Raw genomic sequence first — 15207 nt, forward strand, 5'->3', positions numbered from 1 at the left:
ACAGATATATCTTTTCCAGCATTCCAAAATATCCAACGTGTTCTAAATCCTGTCCTTATTCTGCCCCCTCCACCACCGTGTCCACCCAGAACTATTGCACAGCCAAAACCTTGTACATATCCGACTCCGACAAGAGAAAGCACTTCATGTTGTCCGTCAAGATGTTCTACGGCAACAGCGCTGACATCGGTGTCTTCCTCAGCAAGAGGATCAAAGTCATCTCCAAGCCCTCCAAAAAGAAGCAGTCGCTCAAAAACGCCGACTGTGAGTTTGTGCGTGTGTGTGTGCGTGTGTGTGTGTGTGTGTGTGCAGAAATGTGGCCTACATCTTTACTTTTTGGGTATATATCTTTTAATTAAAATCTATGTTCATTAAGATAGATTTCTGCAGTATTATGCTTTTATTTAAATCTTGTTTTATTTCTCTGTTTAATTTCATTTACATTGTCAATTTGAATTCATTTAATTATTCTTATTCTTGATAAGAATAGTGCTATGATGTTATATTTCCAACCACTAGAGGGCAGCATAGCCGCACCTGAGTGTCCAGTAACCCAGTTATGTCACATGTAGCACACATGTAGCGTACACATCACTGAGATTAACACACCGTCAACACAGCTGTACGCAATGTGTTTGGCTCGTTATGTAACCTGTCTGTGTGTCTGTGTCTTCTCCTTCGTGTTTCTTTTCCCAGTGTGCATTGCGTCAGGGACCAAGGTGGCACTGTTCAACCGGCTTCGGTCCCAAACGGTCAGCACGCGCTATCTACACGTGGAGGGCGGCAACTTCCACGCCAGCTCCCAGCAGTGGGGCGCCTTTTACATCCACCTGCGTAAGTCCCAGTCAGCCCGAGAGTTTACACAAGTACGAATGAAAGGCTTTAAATCACACGGAGGGCTCGGCATGAGTAAAGTGAGGAATGTGGTTTGACAGCTCGTCACTTTCGTCTTCTCTCTCTGCTCATTGTAAATGTAACCCACGCTGTATTGCAGTGATTACACGGCTGATTCATCGCGGACAGAACGGGAGTGATTGAGCGAATGTGGGTTTGAGTGAAATGTTGAGGTTTGTGGGCTCTTCGCTGCAGCACTGACTTCTTCTTCCCTTCCTGTTGTGCGTTTTCTAGTGGACGACGAGGAGTCAGAAGGAGAAGAGTTCACTGTGAGAGACGGTTACATCCACTACGGCCAGACAGTCAAGCTGGTTTGCTCCGTCACGGGCATGGCGCTGCCCAGACTGGTAAAAAGAAAACACGTCCTTTGAGATTAGAAAGACCAGAAGTATCTTATCTTCGTCTTATCCTTTCTCTCCATCCTCCCGTCCATCTTCCGCTCGTCTAATCCCCGTCTCCCCCCCCCTCCTCCCTTTCAGATCATCCGTAAAGTGGACAAGCAGACGGCGCTGCTGGACGCCGACGACCCCGTCTCCCAGCTCCACAAGTGTGCCTTCTACCTGAAGGACACGGAACGCATGTACCTGTGCCTTTCCCAAGAAAGGATCATCCAGTTTCAAGTCAGTGTCTCGTGATTGTTTTAGCATTCTTAAAAATAAAACTAAGGAGCGACCTCTGAGCTGGTTATCTCTGCACCGGCGATGTGCATTAAAGGTCCTGACTCCTCCCCTTCTTCTGCTAGGCCACTCCATGCCCAAAGGAACCAAACAAGGAGATGATCAACGACGGCGCCTCCTGGACAATCATCAGCACGGACAAGGCTGAATACACCTTCTACGAGGGCATGGGCCCCGTCCACTCGCCTGTCACCCCCCGTGCCTGTGGTAGAGAGCTTACAGGTAGACACAGAAGCCCCGTGGTGCTCTCGTAGCCCCCCCCCCCCCCCCCCCCCCCCCCGAACATAAACCTGGTCCCAGTGTCGGTTCAGTCCTCTTCATATCGGAGAGCTTACTGAGCGATCTTCTTTGTCTGCAGCTAAACGGTGGAGGCGATGTCGCCATGCTGGAGCTGACGGGACAGAACTTCACTCCAAATCTGCGGGTCTGGTTCGGAGACGTTGAGGCCGAGACCATGTACAGGTGTGTCTTTGCTTACGTTTAATTTGACTGATTCTCAGTAAGTTGTCTCCTCCCCCCCCCCCCGTGCCTCTTACTTTTTTAAATGTAACTCATGATGGACTCCTTCCTTTTTCTCGGCCAAAACGAGACCCGTTAGCTAGAATTTCTCTTTTCCCCTCATTAGCATACAAATGGTCTATTACGACTGATTTAAGGATTTATTAGGGATCGTGCAGTCGTAGAAAAATGACGGGCTTTAAGTTTAATGCCTATAATGGAGATATGAATAAGTTAGTAATGTAATTTGAATTAATGAAAGCTTTCAAAAATGCTCTCTGTCAGACCCTCTGAATGCCTAATGGCCTCAAGCCTATAACTCAAGTTGTACCACGCTGCTTCTTCAAACCCGCTCAGTGGTTATTTGGCTTCGAGGGAGCCAAAGCACTGCAGTGTTACACCCTTGTACAAAGCCATTCCCTTAGCTTTCCCTCTTGAGTTTTATAGATATGTTTTATTTGATGTGTTTATCAGTACCACCCACTGAGCAGTAGGTCAGAGGCCAGAATAACAGTGGGACCTCCCTGACTGCTACAGACCTCTGAGATGTTAATGAGGCTTTAGTTATTTTGGGCTTGGACTAAAATGCTGACACAGAATTTCAAAGCTTAAGGCTCATGTGACGACTCTCACGTCACGCCCTGTGTTGTCTCCCCCCCCCCCCCCCCCCCCCCCCTCGAACCCCTCAGGTGTGCAGAGAGCATGCTGTGCGTGGTGCCCGACATCTCGGCCTTCCGCGAGGGCTGGCGCTGGGTGCGGCAGCCCGTCCAGGTGCCCGTCACGCTGGTCCGGAACGACGGCATCATCTACTCCACCACGCTGACCTTCACCTACACGCCGGAGCCGGGGCCGCGGCCGCACTGCAGCGCCGCCGGGGCCATCCTGCGGGCCGGAAGCTCCACTCTGCTCAGCAGCAGCGGCAGCAACAACAGCAGCAGCCAGGAGGCCGGCCCCGGCGTCTACGGCCCCAACAGCACCTCCAACGCCGGAGTCACGTCCTCGTCCTCCGCCGCCGCGGTGGTCTCCTAACGCACACAGGGGGCCACTCGCTACTATATGCCTTGAGAGCAAAATACCACAAGGTATATAACTGACTACGGGGGAAGTAACAAACGAAGACTCACTCTAAAGTGCTACGTGTTCATTTTGGATACAAAGAAGCTGAAATTTTGGCGGGAGAGAAAAGGAGCAAACGCAGGGGGGGGGGGAATCCGATGGGAGGAGTGACATCACAGCGCTGTCAGCCAATGGGAATCCTTGACCCCCCCCCCCCCCCCCCAACCCTCTCCTGTGGTTACTTTAGGGACCTGGAGTGTGGAATGAGTGACATTCCTGCAGGCTCGGAGCACCAGCACCTTTTCTGCGGCTGTGAGAATGGAAACCACAACAACAATACATCCACCGTGTACAAAAAAAAACAAAAATCTCTTGAAAGGAACGTATATTTTTTGCGCCACCCCTCCTCCTCGTCCTCCTCCTCCCAACCTCCTCCCACCACTTGTTTTATAATTATTCCTTTTTTTTTTTTTTTCTTTGCATTGATTTGTGGTTTCCTGAAGGGGGGGGGGGGGGGCTGGATGTATTGTTGTTGGAGGGACAAAGGATGCAGAGGGACACACATAAAACGTGACGATAACATAGTTTTTATGGACCAAGGATCTTGTATAAGCTTTAGTAAAGGTACATTTTTCTCCATACCTTTTTTTGTATTAAACATATAGTACACTTTTGTTACCAAATAGTTTCTATTCTTCCTCTGAGCTTTGGGTTTTGTTTTCCCCCCTTTTCGAGGTCCAAAATCCCAACCTGTATGTTGTTGCGACCTGACGACAAAACGCCTGTTTTTCAGTCTTTGGATTGAACTTTTTTTTTTGATACTCTTGCTTCTTTGTTTTGTGTTTTTATTCGGGGGGGGGGGGGACCTCAGAGGGCCTATGTTTTATCATTGGTTTTTAATGAAGTCTTTAAAAAGAAAAGCTTTAAGCAACGCCTCTGCCTTGCCTGCAATACTCTATGTGCGCTATGTCTCCTTTTTTCTTTTGGAAAGTATACACATCAGTACATCTCACATGGAGCCATAGCAACATTTTGCAGAATACGTGAAAAAAAACAAAAAACTTCCACGGTTTACGAAAAGCAAGTTTTTTTTCAAACTAACGTAACAAAGCGTAGTCATTGACTTCAAAAGGATAGCCTTAGTACTGTATATTCTTACCGTGTACACAGTCGCTCACATATCTAATATCCTGTATCTGTTGCTCTGCTGGTCACTGTTAGCGTATCATGATGTAGAGCTGCACCTAAGAGAGGGGTCCTCCGGTGTGTGTGCTGGTGGCGTTTTTAACTCCAGCGGGGGTTTCCCCAAAAAAAAGAAGAAGAGAATTTTGATGTGGCCTTACCGATAACTTCAATTACAAAAAAACAAACAAGTACTTCACCTTACGTATATATCTGCTGTTTACTCACCTCGGAAGAACCTGTGCATAGCACACAAAAACCAAGCTACCGCCTCGCTTCTCGTCACAGGAACCACCTCGTCATGCAAAGCGCAGCCTTTCCGAAGGATCTCTCGGCCTTCGTCTTCCTTGGTGTACAAGTACAATAAGCCCGTTTTTGTTTTTTTTATTCTCATGCGGTGCCCAGCACCTTTTTTTTTCTTCCCACTTTTGGTACAACGTCTCACGAGCGCCGTCGGCTCTTTTCAACCTTTTAAAACAAAACAAACAAAAAAAAAAAGGATCTCCTGTGGTGTATTATCTTTGCAGAAGCTTGTGTACGTTGTTGACTCACTGTCCCGAGTAGTTGCACTCATCTGTGTTCATGGTGACCGCGTCTCCTGTAGGAGTATAAAAGGCCTTCTAAATGTGTGTTATTTGAAAAGATGTGCATTTCCAAACAGAACAGCAATATTGTACAGGTCATTTCATCGTCTTCTGTCCCGCCTGAGCACTAGTTCACCAGCCAGCAAAGTGTATATGTGTGCGCGTGTGTGTGTGTGTGTGTGTAGTTGCTGTAATGGAATATCGAGTCAGACTCGCTCCATTTCAAAAGTGTGTTCCAACTGCTCTCTCCCCAAAAAAACAACAAAAGAAAGTAACTTTTTATTCACGGAGGTGTTTCTGTCTTCCACCACGATCAAACGCTCAAAGGCAATACTTGTGATCTAGTATTACAGTACGACTGTATACACAAAAAAAAAAAACAGAACAATACTGTAACTTGAATGTCTGCTTAATGAAGTGTTCCCTACAAACAAATTAAATAGGAACGAAAAAAGGATTTGCTTGCACCCCCCTTCATTGTTAAAAAAAAAAAAAAAAAAAAGATTAAGTTATGCCCCCGTTTCGCCACCCCGCTCGCCCACCTGTCAGTCATCCATGTTAAATGTTTTATATTGTAATATTGATATTTTTTAAATTATTGGTACAAAGTCTCCCCTTGTCTTATGTCAACAAAAAAAAAGAAAAGAAAAGTGCATTATTGCCCGTGCTGCCTCGGGGTGGCCTGGGAGTGTGTGTTTTTTTAATTTTGTGTTGTTCCCGTTCAAAGAGGCCACTTCCTGTCTGTCAGCCTGAACCCTTTACTCTGCAGGATGGAGGTCACGCAATCTTAAACTGTAGATTTTTAAACTTTTGAGTGTTTTTTTCTACTAGCTCTAAAAATTCAGTGAGGTTTTTTTTTTTACATCTAGCATCACACCCCCCCCCCCCCCTCCTCCCTCTCTCTCTCTCTTCTCCCCCCTTGAGCTTGGATATTTTTGGGTTTTTGTTTACATGCTGAGTCACCTCTTACGGCTAAACCAACCCCTGGCTCCTCTGGATCTCCTCACGCGAGTCTGAACAGAGCAGCTTTTGTCGCTCGTCACTAATAAAGAAGGGGGGGGTGGGGGGGTGCGTGCTTTTCAAAATGTGACAATCTGAGCTGGTTTATATTCCTCTCTTAATAAAAGCGTGAAGGGATAGGGAGGATAACTCGATATCAAGCGCGCAAAGGGGACGAATCATCGTCAAAAGGGGTAAAAAGAAAATGTTACACGCCTTCTTCCACAAATATCTTAACCGGTTTCTCTCTCTCTCTGTGTGTGTGTGTGTGTGTCTGGTCATGTTTGTTCTACTCTTCCAAAAGCAGCTGTTTGTTGTGTTTTCTTTGTTTTTATATAATGAGCTCTGAACAATGTTATGTATCCTCTAATATGCCAAATGTCTTTTTTATATAACGTAGTTTTCATGCACTGCTAAATGAAACGGGGGGCCGAGTGAGAGGCAGCTTTAAACCCATTTAAATCAAACGGCGTGGAAGCCCCCTTCTCTGTCGCACTCAGCCTTCACTTCTCCTTCACACTATTCGGCTGTTTGCGCTACAGAGCGCTTACCTTTTTCTTTTCCCTCTCACTTCATCCTCACTCTTCCACCCGCTCACGTTGATGTACATTTGGAGTTTTAACAGCCTTTTTACGCTTAGCTTTGCTACAGTTGGATCACCCTTTTTTCATCGTCATATCCTCTCCTTGTCCATGTGCTCTCTCGCTCTCTTTCCCTCTCACTGTATCTGTGTATTATTCTAGTAACTGGTAAGCAGAGGTGTCATTGTGGTAGTGTACTCAGTGCTCGAAGGGTTGCTGATTGGTAGGAAAACCTTGTGCCGTTTGTAACATTTAGCAATAACGTCAAAAACAAAAGGGGACGGTTGTTTTTTTGTTTTTTTGTTTGTTTTTTTGATAACGTACGTTAGTTTTTTGTACATATTGCAGCTCCAGATCATGCTCAAATCTGTATGTCATTAAAAAGAAGAAAGAGAAAAAAAAAAAAACGAGAAAAAAAAAACTTGCAATATTGGCATAAAAATGAGAAATAAAAAAAGTGATATAAAATCTCACTTTGTGTAATGTTTTTAATGGTCATCAGTAATGTAAGCATGTATTTATTTATTTATTTTTTACAAAGGATAATGCCAGACTTGTGTATCTTCCCTCCTCCAGTGGCGGCTAAGCATCTCCCAGGGCTCTTTGGCATCTACCGAGCCCAAATGGAGCTCTTATCCTTGGGATGAAGTCCCAGCAGATTTCCCCCCTTTTCTTTCCGCCACTTGTCTGGGCCCTAATGCCCTCTGTCCTTTAGATCCACTTTCGTTAAAGCCGTTAAAAGCTCACAGTTGCTCTGCCACCAGCCTTTTTTTTTTTCAAACGCTTTTCGAACTTGGGCGCTCCCGGTCTTTATATGGTCAACCAGACGTTTGGATGTTTTCGGAGACGGCTTGTGAGTCTGTACATCAAAACCCGAAAAGAACACGGTACCATCCCCCGCCCGAAAACACTTCAAGATGTACAATAAACAACCTGTGAAATCACTGATTACATTCAATCATGTTTAAGTGCAACAGGACTTCCGTAGGCACGTCATCACGCAATAAAACACAATCTCTATGAACGCATCACACTTTAAAGTTAGAATTTATACAACAATGTTACAACACACAACAAAATGGGAATAAGTTGCTACATGAACGCTGCTATATTTAACAGTAGGAATCGGGGGGGGGGGGGGGGGGGAATGCCGGGAATTTGCTCTTTGAAGGAGAGGTGATGCAGCTGTTCAAAGTCCCACTAAGTGATAAGGCCTCTGCAGTTCCCGTAGGCACACACACACACACACACACACACACACACACACACACACACACACACACACACACAGCGAGTCAAGGACAAGAGCAGAACTGTTTGTGCACTGGAGGACTGTTTTGATGCTGCTGATTACAGTTACATTGCGGCGTGACATAATGACAAATAAAAAGCCTGTTTACCAACGTATATATTATTACTATTTAATACAACTTTTAAATAGGTTTCAGCGAGGATGCATGTGTTTAGTGAGCATACGACTGGATAAGTGACACTTGGATTAAACTGCACTGAGTATTGTGAGTTTGTGAAAGGATGTTTTGATGTAGTTTTGCTGTTAAAGCAGCTTTTGATCCGATCGCATGATCCTCTCATCGGCACATCCAGTTTGCCCGTTTGTCACGGAAACGTGCAAGTTGGAACATTTCCATGACAACTGGTACAAACTCAATCTGCTGATGAAGATGAGGGAGGACCGAAGGCTCCGCAGCAGTTACTAAATTAAATTAGCCTCGAGGTGAGACTCATTTGTCAACTCACGAAAGAATATCACCGAGGGCTTCTTGCAAATTGTCACTCACCTTTTTTTTAATGTAATCTCAGGTGAAGCAGACCTTGGTGTGAACCGTTTTCATAACTGGTAAGTAAGAAAAATAATTACTTTTCTTTGTAATTTTCCCTCTGGCACCGATTGTGCTTTTGGATTTTTCTCACTCTGGTGCACATAATTAAAAAACAATGAACTGTAAAGACTATTTGGTCCCTGTGCAGTTCCTCTAACTCTACAGCTGACAACTGAAATGTGTATAAAGCGAGCGGTTAAACAACATTAATTTGTATTCTGCTTCAGACTTGAGGCCCTGTAACGCCTGGACACTACGGGCTTTAGAAAAACACATCTGGCTGCGTTGATGTGCCGTGAAAGCACTGGATGTGCACCTCTACTGCTCCACATGAACAACAACTGTACCCACGTCACGTCACACTTCGAGCTAAAGCGACGCAGCTGCTCTTAAACTAGTCCTAAAAGCGCTGTGAGGGCCTTAAAAAACAAACAAGATTCCCTTTGAAGTGTTTGCACTTCAGGCCAGAGCTCTTTTACGCAGAGGAATCGATCCACTTTAAGTCAGCTCACTCCAGGCCGAGGCCCGGGTGCCGGTGTAGGTGCTGGCTCCACTTGGCGGGGTGTGACCGTTCTGCTCTGCGGCCTTCAGCCTCGCCCTCAATCTGCCCGCCTCCCCTTTAGCATCCCAGACTCCAGCCGACCTCCCCATGCCGCCGCCGCCGCCTCCGCCTCCGCTCCCTACGCCGCCTCTCCTCCCCAAGCAGCTGCAGCAGGTGAACGTGGCCAGCATGCCCTGGCGGAAGCGCTTGTTCATGAAGCAGTAAATGATGGGGTTGACGCAGGCCGAGGTGTAGGACAGCAGGTGGATGTAGGAGATGGGCGCCCCGGTCAGGCGGTAGGCCGAGCGCCGGTCGAAGGCCTGCCACGCGTTGACCACGAAGATGGGCGTCCAGCACAGGAAGAAGAGGAAGACGATGACCAGGAGCATGCGGATCACGCGCTTCTTGGCCATCAGGTTGGTCGTGGAGCTGCTGCCGCACACGCGGCCCACCGTGGGTTTGCTGCTGGGGCGGCCTGCGCTGGCTGTGATGGTCTTCTTTTTGGACGGCTGCAGGTAACAGCCGTCGCTGTCACCGGGTTTGATGCTGCCAGTGCTGAGTTGTCTTTCTGCCAGGGGAGTGGGAGGGGGGGGGGGGGGGGGGTGGTGAATATGAAAAGGAAAGACTGGAGTGTCAGAGTGCAGTTTTATCAGCAGTATAAAATCCCTCATGACTCAACCAGGACAGTTGAGGTTGTGTCTGCCACTTCAGAGCGATAAATGTAAGACTTTCCTAAAAGCCAGGGATGCATTTCCAAAAGAAAATTCCTAATTTGATATGTCAAGTTAAAGGATAAGTCTGGTGATATTCTATTTCTCAAGAAAGGACCAAATGTAACAATGAATTGATCCTTCTATAAAGTATCGTCTGTGTAGCTAATCCTAATGCAGCTTATTTATTCTTACCATAAACCTGCTTTTTGGACGTTGGCCCTGTTGCTCATTTTAAGTCCGTCTTACAAACCCGATGCTGTAAACTCTCACTTGAGCACCAAATGTGTATCAATCCGCAGCTGAAAAATAGTCCCAAAGAAATGCACCTTTTACTCCCGTTTCAGAGACGGTTGCTAAAATCTACAGTGCTCAGCGGGCATCGGGAATTCTTTAACCTTTTAAAAATAAACTTTATGCTTCTGATGTGTTTTTAAAGATTCAGTACAAACCAGTGGGCTGGGAGCTAAATACCACAGACAGATTAGGGAGGTCGTAAAGTATTGAGACATTGGACTAAGATATCGTTGGTTTTGGTCTTTTCATAGAACTTATTATAGGAAAATATATAGTAATGCTAAAAAGAAAATGTTGCTTTTGATTACTCGCTGTGCTTTATTTCCATACCTCTGCTAGACTTCCTGCTGGACAGCTCAAAGGTGATGCCCCGGTAGAGCTCCAGGCAAATGAGTCCGTAGGCCGTCATCATGACGATCCCGGGGATTAAGAAGAGCAGCAGCACCAGGGACACGTACCTGCAAGGGACACATTCAGGGGAGTAAGAGCATTAACTGTTAGTTAAATCAACAACAGAGCTAATATTAGAATCCCCTGCCTTGGAGTCTCGACTAATATCATCATGACAACACAACATTTGTATTGTATTTGATGGGTAATAAGCCTCTTATCTTTTCTACATTGTTTTATCTTGTGTTTTTTCCATTAAAGCAATTCAAATGTGCTTGTAATCTGGTCCCTAAAAGCACTTTGGCACAACATGTCTTGTTTTTCAAATGTGCTGTTTAACTAAATCAACCTGGCAGATTGACTCTCTTGTTTAAAATGGTGTGCTTTTGTTTTGAAGGGTCGGATCCGTGTCATGCCAGCAGATTTCCCCAAAGTGGTCGTCTCTCACCAGCAGCACCAGACTGAGAAAAATCAATAAAAGGGGCCATCTGAAATTAGCAACGTGCTACGTTGGCTGCCGCACAATCTGAGTGCATGCGAGTGTGAAGGCACCCTGCTGGGGACGGGGAAGGTTCGACGCTCCCTCGTGCGCTTGTTTCTCAGCTCACCAGGACTGCTGGATGAAGTCGTTGGGCCACACGAGGCGGCACATGTATCCGGTGCTGTTGTTGTGGCGGGTGAAGGGCTTGAGGCCGCTGGAAATTGGGTACGGCAGCATCAGGATGAAGGACGCCACCCAGGTGGCGGTGATGACTTTGGCGGCGTGGGATTTGGTCTGCCACGCCCTGGAGGTCAGCGGGTTGCAGATGGCGCTGTAGCGCTCCAGGGAGATGGCCACCAAGTTGAACGTGGAAACGCTCACTGACACACCTGCACAGATCAGAAAAGCCAAAATACAGACGACCGACTTTTTTAGTTTCAGTGTTGAGCCCCTCAAACATTAGAACTATAATCTAATACATGAAAAAGAAGGACCTCCCATACATGAGCATAGCAATCAAATAAACAGAAGAGAAGATTGATACACGACGCTTAGCTTAGCATAAAGACGGAAAGACATGGGAGTGGTATCAAACTCTCGGCAACAAAGCAAATTAAGTGCATTTCCCAAAATGCAACTTTTCCTTTAATTAGGTACCATTTCCATCCACCTTTGTTTTTGTTTTTTCTCCCTCTGCCGGAGAACGGTCAGCATCCTCACAACATGTGGCTACTGCGGCGCTCTCGTGATGCTGCGTCATTTGTGGTGACATTAAATTACACATTAAGGTACATCCTGTGTTATTAACACACTCGGCAACAATAACATTAAGAGCTATAAATACATTCGAATAATCGCCGTGTACGATCCGAGAGAAGTGACACATAAACGGATAAACACGCGGACAAATTAGGTAATAATCCTGGATGACGGAGCGACAGGAAGTAAGGAGAGAAATGCAAAATCTGATTTTCTAGCGGACCTGTAATTAGATGAGAGTGAAATATTAGTGAAGGTGCGTCATCTGTAATGGCTGTACCTCGTTACGAGGCTTTCTGCGAGAGAAGAACTTCTGGAATTCATCACAATAGCAAGCGAATTAAAGCCGCGGGAGAGTTGTTTCACATCCCTGTTCTGATTGACTGTCTGCGGCCTCCGCTATTTATTGTTGGAGAAATAATTTGGAAGTCATTTAAATCGGTAATAGGCATACAGATTGACCACAAACAAACAAACAAACTCATATGATTTTTTGCAGTTAAACTAAAAGCAGGCGTTTTGGTTTGGTTGTACATTTTAGTTCTATCGAACACTTTTGTTGAAAGTTAATGCTGTTAATACACTTCTTTGTGAAAGGCTTTTTATAGGAATGATTTTATTTAAGTGTGGCAGAACTAATAATGCTTTAAAAGTTGAGTGAACGCTCTTTGTCTTTCTCAACTCCTGCACTGATTTGATTTGCCTCTGTCTGACTTAAGTGGGTCAGGTTGTGCTGCTTACGTGCGCCGAGCTGTCTTATGTTCAGCCACTGTATCTTACATCACACCTCTGCGAAATCGCATATCAGACCATGTTGGATTGGCTGCTTGTATACGTACAGGCCTTAAGCTCAGATTCAAAGTGAGCGCAGCGGAACCTTTTCAACAGATGTGACTGAAAAACAGCCTTTAGTGTCAAACTCTGCACATACGTCTTCGGTCTGCACAGCGAAGCTCAAACACATGCTTTGAGGGGGGACTTTAAAGTTTTGTTGAAGAATCCTTTTGCTCTAGACCAATTATAGACCCTATCTGTAAATATACATGAGGGTGAGTGTACTTTGAGGTAAATCCACACTTTTTGACGACATGTTTACTTTGACTAGAGCTGTTTTTAGCTCATTTTTAGCTCATTAAATCACCAAATCACCATGAACATGCTCGTAAAGGAACCTTTGTGCAGGACATTGCCTAATATGACTGTAAATATCCTCTCTCTCTCCGACATACATACACCATACAAATATAAATATATAACATATACACATTTCAATCGAACTGTGATGCAAAACTTATATTTGCAACATGGCATTTTCTTTACTTGAAAGGAAGTCTACTTTGGGGATAATAAATTGAGGTATCACAATGATATCTTTTATCTAGATTTCAACAACAGATGAGTGATATGGTCAAAAATCACGTGACATTAGTCATTTAAGTTCAGAAAACGGTATAATTTGACTGTAAAGATCATTTAAGACCACAAAAAGACAACCATTTACATATATCTCAATTTAAAGACAACCAAAAAAATAATCTAATATCATAATTTCCCTCACCCATGAAGTACATGACCAGCTTGCACATGCCGGCGCCGAAGATGAAGTCCCTCATGAGGTTGGGGATGAGGGTGAAGGGGATGCAGACCAGAGAGACCATCAGGTCGCTGACGGCCAGAGACAGCAGAAAGAGGTTGGTGACGGTCCTCATGCGCCTGTTCCTCACCAGGACTGCGATGATGAGGCTGTTGCCCATGAGGCTGAGGAGGAAGATGAGGCTGTAGAGCACGATCCGCACGCTCTGGTTGATGTCTGAGAGCAGTGGGAGACACATGGGTGCACAAACGCATAAACTCTGGGCACGTCATTCTTAAAAATGTGTGCTATTTTTACTCACACTCTCCCTCACGCGGTTTCTTTTGCATTTTGAAATGACCTTAAATCACTCTAATACTTCTAAAATATTCCTATTTATTAATTTATACACAGTAGATTTTAGGACGGTATCTCTCACCATAATAAGTCATATGTTGCATCCTTCCTCTTAGATTTTTCTCCTCAGAAATGCACAAGCCTTGTGCCATTTAATCCCACATCTTGTATCCATAACGTGTTTAATGGCATTTCGGTTCACTTGGCATTGTCAAAACCAGTGTTCACCGACAACATATGTGTCACTAATAGCAGACTGGCTTTGACGAGGTCCTGAGCCATATGTGCCCAATGCGCATTGACGCAATGAAATGCCCAAAAACAGTCGCTCTTTTGGCACAAACAATTCGTTGCATTTGGAACAAAAGAAAATATCACATTTTTTAATACAACTATCTACTGTTAGACAGGATGTTATATACGATTTTTCAGAGTAACATAAAACGGATAAATTCATTGTAGCCTACCTTTAGGTTCGGGTGAAGGTTCCTGGTCGCACTCCGAAATATTCCTGATTCCAAAATTACATAAAATCTTATTCAGGTCAGTTGAATTCATGAGCATGTCGTGTATTGTAAACGTCTCCATGTCGCGTTCTCTCCTATAGCCTCAAGTAAAACAAATAAAATAAAAAATCAGTCATATGTTATGAAGAGCGTGCGTCATGCTCTTGCACGAAAAAAAACAACAATGAGAAGTGCCACAGCAGTCCGTCTCAGTCGATTTAAAAAAAAAAAAAAAGAAGAAATCAGGAAAATAATAATAATGGTCTCTACAAGTTTCCGTGCGCTCTGGTGCGCTGCGCTCCACTCGTGCTCAGCATTTCCATCTACTGACATGTGCACGGGTTGCATTCTTGAGTGCTCAGCCCGCAAGTCGCAACTTGTGCAAGTCAGCATCTCGCCCCCCCCCCTCCCCTTTTTTCGTTTTTAAGAAAACAAACAGTCGTAAATCATTGCAGTAATAGAGATTCTGCACATAAGTAGGCAATATGTTGTCTGCATTGAGCACATCCTTCTTGATTCTTTATTAATACCTCGAATATGTCAAATTCCCCGCATCATTCATAAGAGAGGAATGATGGGCCAAAAAACATCAAGTCAAGGTGCAACACTGAAATGAACTGCATTTCTAAATGTCAGATATCTGGGACCATGAGTGTTCTGTACTGCGTCTAGGCTATCTGTGACCATGCTTCCATGACACATTTCAAAGCATGCTATTGCCCGCAGTGGCATTTCATGTGAACATGTCAGCAGCAATATGGAAGTCCATTGGCTCCTGCTGTAATTGTTCTGAAGGGTGCAGAGATGCTCTTGTCATTAGTGGCCAAACAACTCCAATATTTTGGGATCAGTCACATGTTGAACAATATTGTCCCTGCAAGAGCCAATAACGTATTATTAATGTTATAAACTCCTGATGAAAGAGTTGGGCTTGAAGCTATATTCGCACGTGAGAGAAACAGCTGGTGATATTTTAAGGCTAGCTGGTGGTTAATCAAACACAAGAGATGGGTTTACAATGTTCAAGCAGCTTTGCGACATCACTGTCACTTATATGAAAACATACACGAATCATTTTCACAACAGATGCACCTTAATTGCTTTTGCCTCGGAAGTAAACAGGAAGAACACACTGGTGCTCTAATTCGCCTCTAGAGCAATTAGCTTTGGGGTCATTTGAAGTTATGCCCATACAAAAATGCACATGTGGAATTCATGTAGGCTAAGTGCAAGTAAAAGTCCTGCATAAAAATCTCATTTATAAAAGTACAGAAGTATTAT

General features: G+C 44.8%; 2 protein-coding genes across 2 annotated transcripts in view; one reads left to right on the forward strand and one right to left on the reverse strand.

Annotated features, from left to right (window-relative positions):
* rbpjb (recombination signal binding protein for immunoglobulin kappa J region b) overlaps positions 1 to 6944 on the forward strand; it is a 32117-nt gene extending 25173 nt beyond the window's left edge. Inside the window, 8 exon segments of the mRNA XM_076092696.1 lie at positions 90 to 264; positions 697 to 834; positions 1129 to 1241; positions 1374 to 1514; positions 1637 to 1765; positions 1767 to 1793; positions 1930 to 2033; positions 2759 to 6944. Of these exon segments, the coding sequence (XP_075948811.1) occupies positions 90 to 264; positions 697 to 834; positions 1129 to 1241; positions 1374 to 1514; positions 1637 to 1765; positions 1767 to 1793; positions 1930 to 2033; positions 2759 to 3098 (1167 nt within the window). The 3' untranslated portion in view covers positions 3099 to 6944.
* Positions 6945 to 8810: 1866 nt separating this feature from the next.
* cckar (cholecystokinin A receptor) lies at positions 8811 to 14597 on the reverse strand. Its single transcript, XM_076092697.1, has 5 exons — positions 13888 to 14597; positions 13049 to 13300; positions 10859 to 11120; positions 10191 to 10318; positions 8811 to 9421 (listed from the first exon to the last, which is right to left on the reverse strand). Exons 1-5 carry the CDS (start codon positions 14006 to 14008, stop codon positions 8811 to 8813), a joined length of 1374 nt encoding a protein of 457 aa, XP_075948812.1. The 5' UTR covers positions 14009 to 14597.
* Positions 14598 to 15207: the final 610 nt, after the last annotated feature.

Source organism: Anarhichas minor, unplaced genomic scaffold (genome assembly GCF_050575085.1).
Source record: "Anarhichas minor isolate MPS153535 unplaced genomic scaffold, ASM5057508v1 ptg000016l, whole genome shotgun sequence".
Taxonomy (NCBI): domain Eukaryota; kingdom Metazoa; phylum Chordata; class Actinopteri; order Perciformes; family Anarhichadidae; genus Anarhichas; species Anarhichas minor.

Bases quoted from the DNA above. Each gene is read 5' to 3' on its own strand.
- cckar (XM_076092697.1), bottom strand. From the start codon at position 14,008: ATGGAGACGTTTACAATACACGACATGCTCATGAATTCAACTGACCTG. The intron at 11,121-13,048 runs GTGAGGGAAATT...TGATCTGTGCAG, and splicing joins GCTGGTCATGTACTTCATGG to GTGTGTCAGTGAGCGTTTCC. The intron at 10,319-10,858 runs GTGAGCTGAGAA...TGTCCCTTGCAG, and splicing joins GACTTCATCCAGCAGTCCTG to GTACGTGTCCCTGGTGCTGC.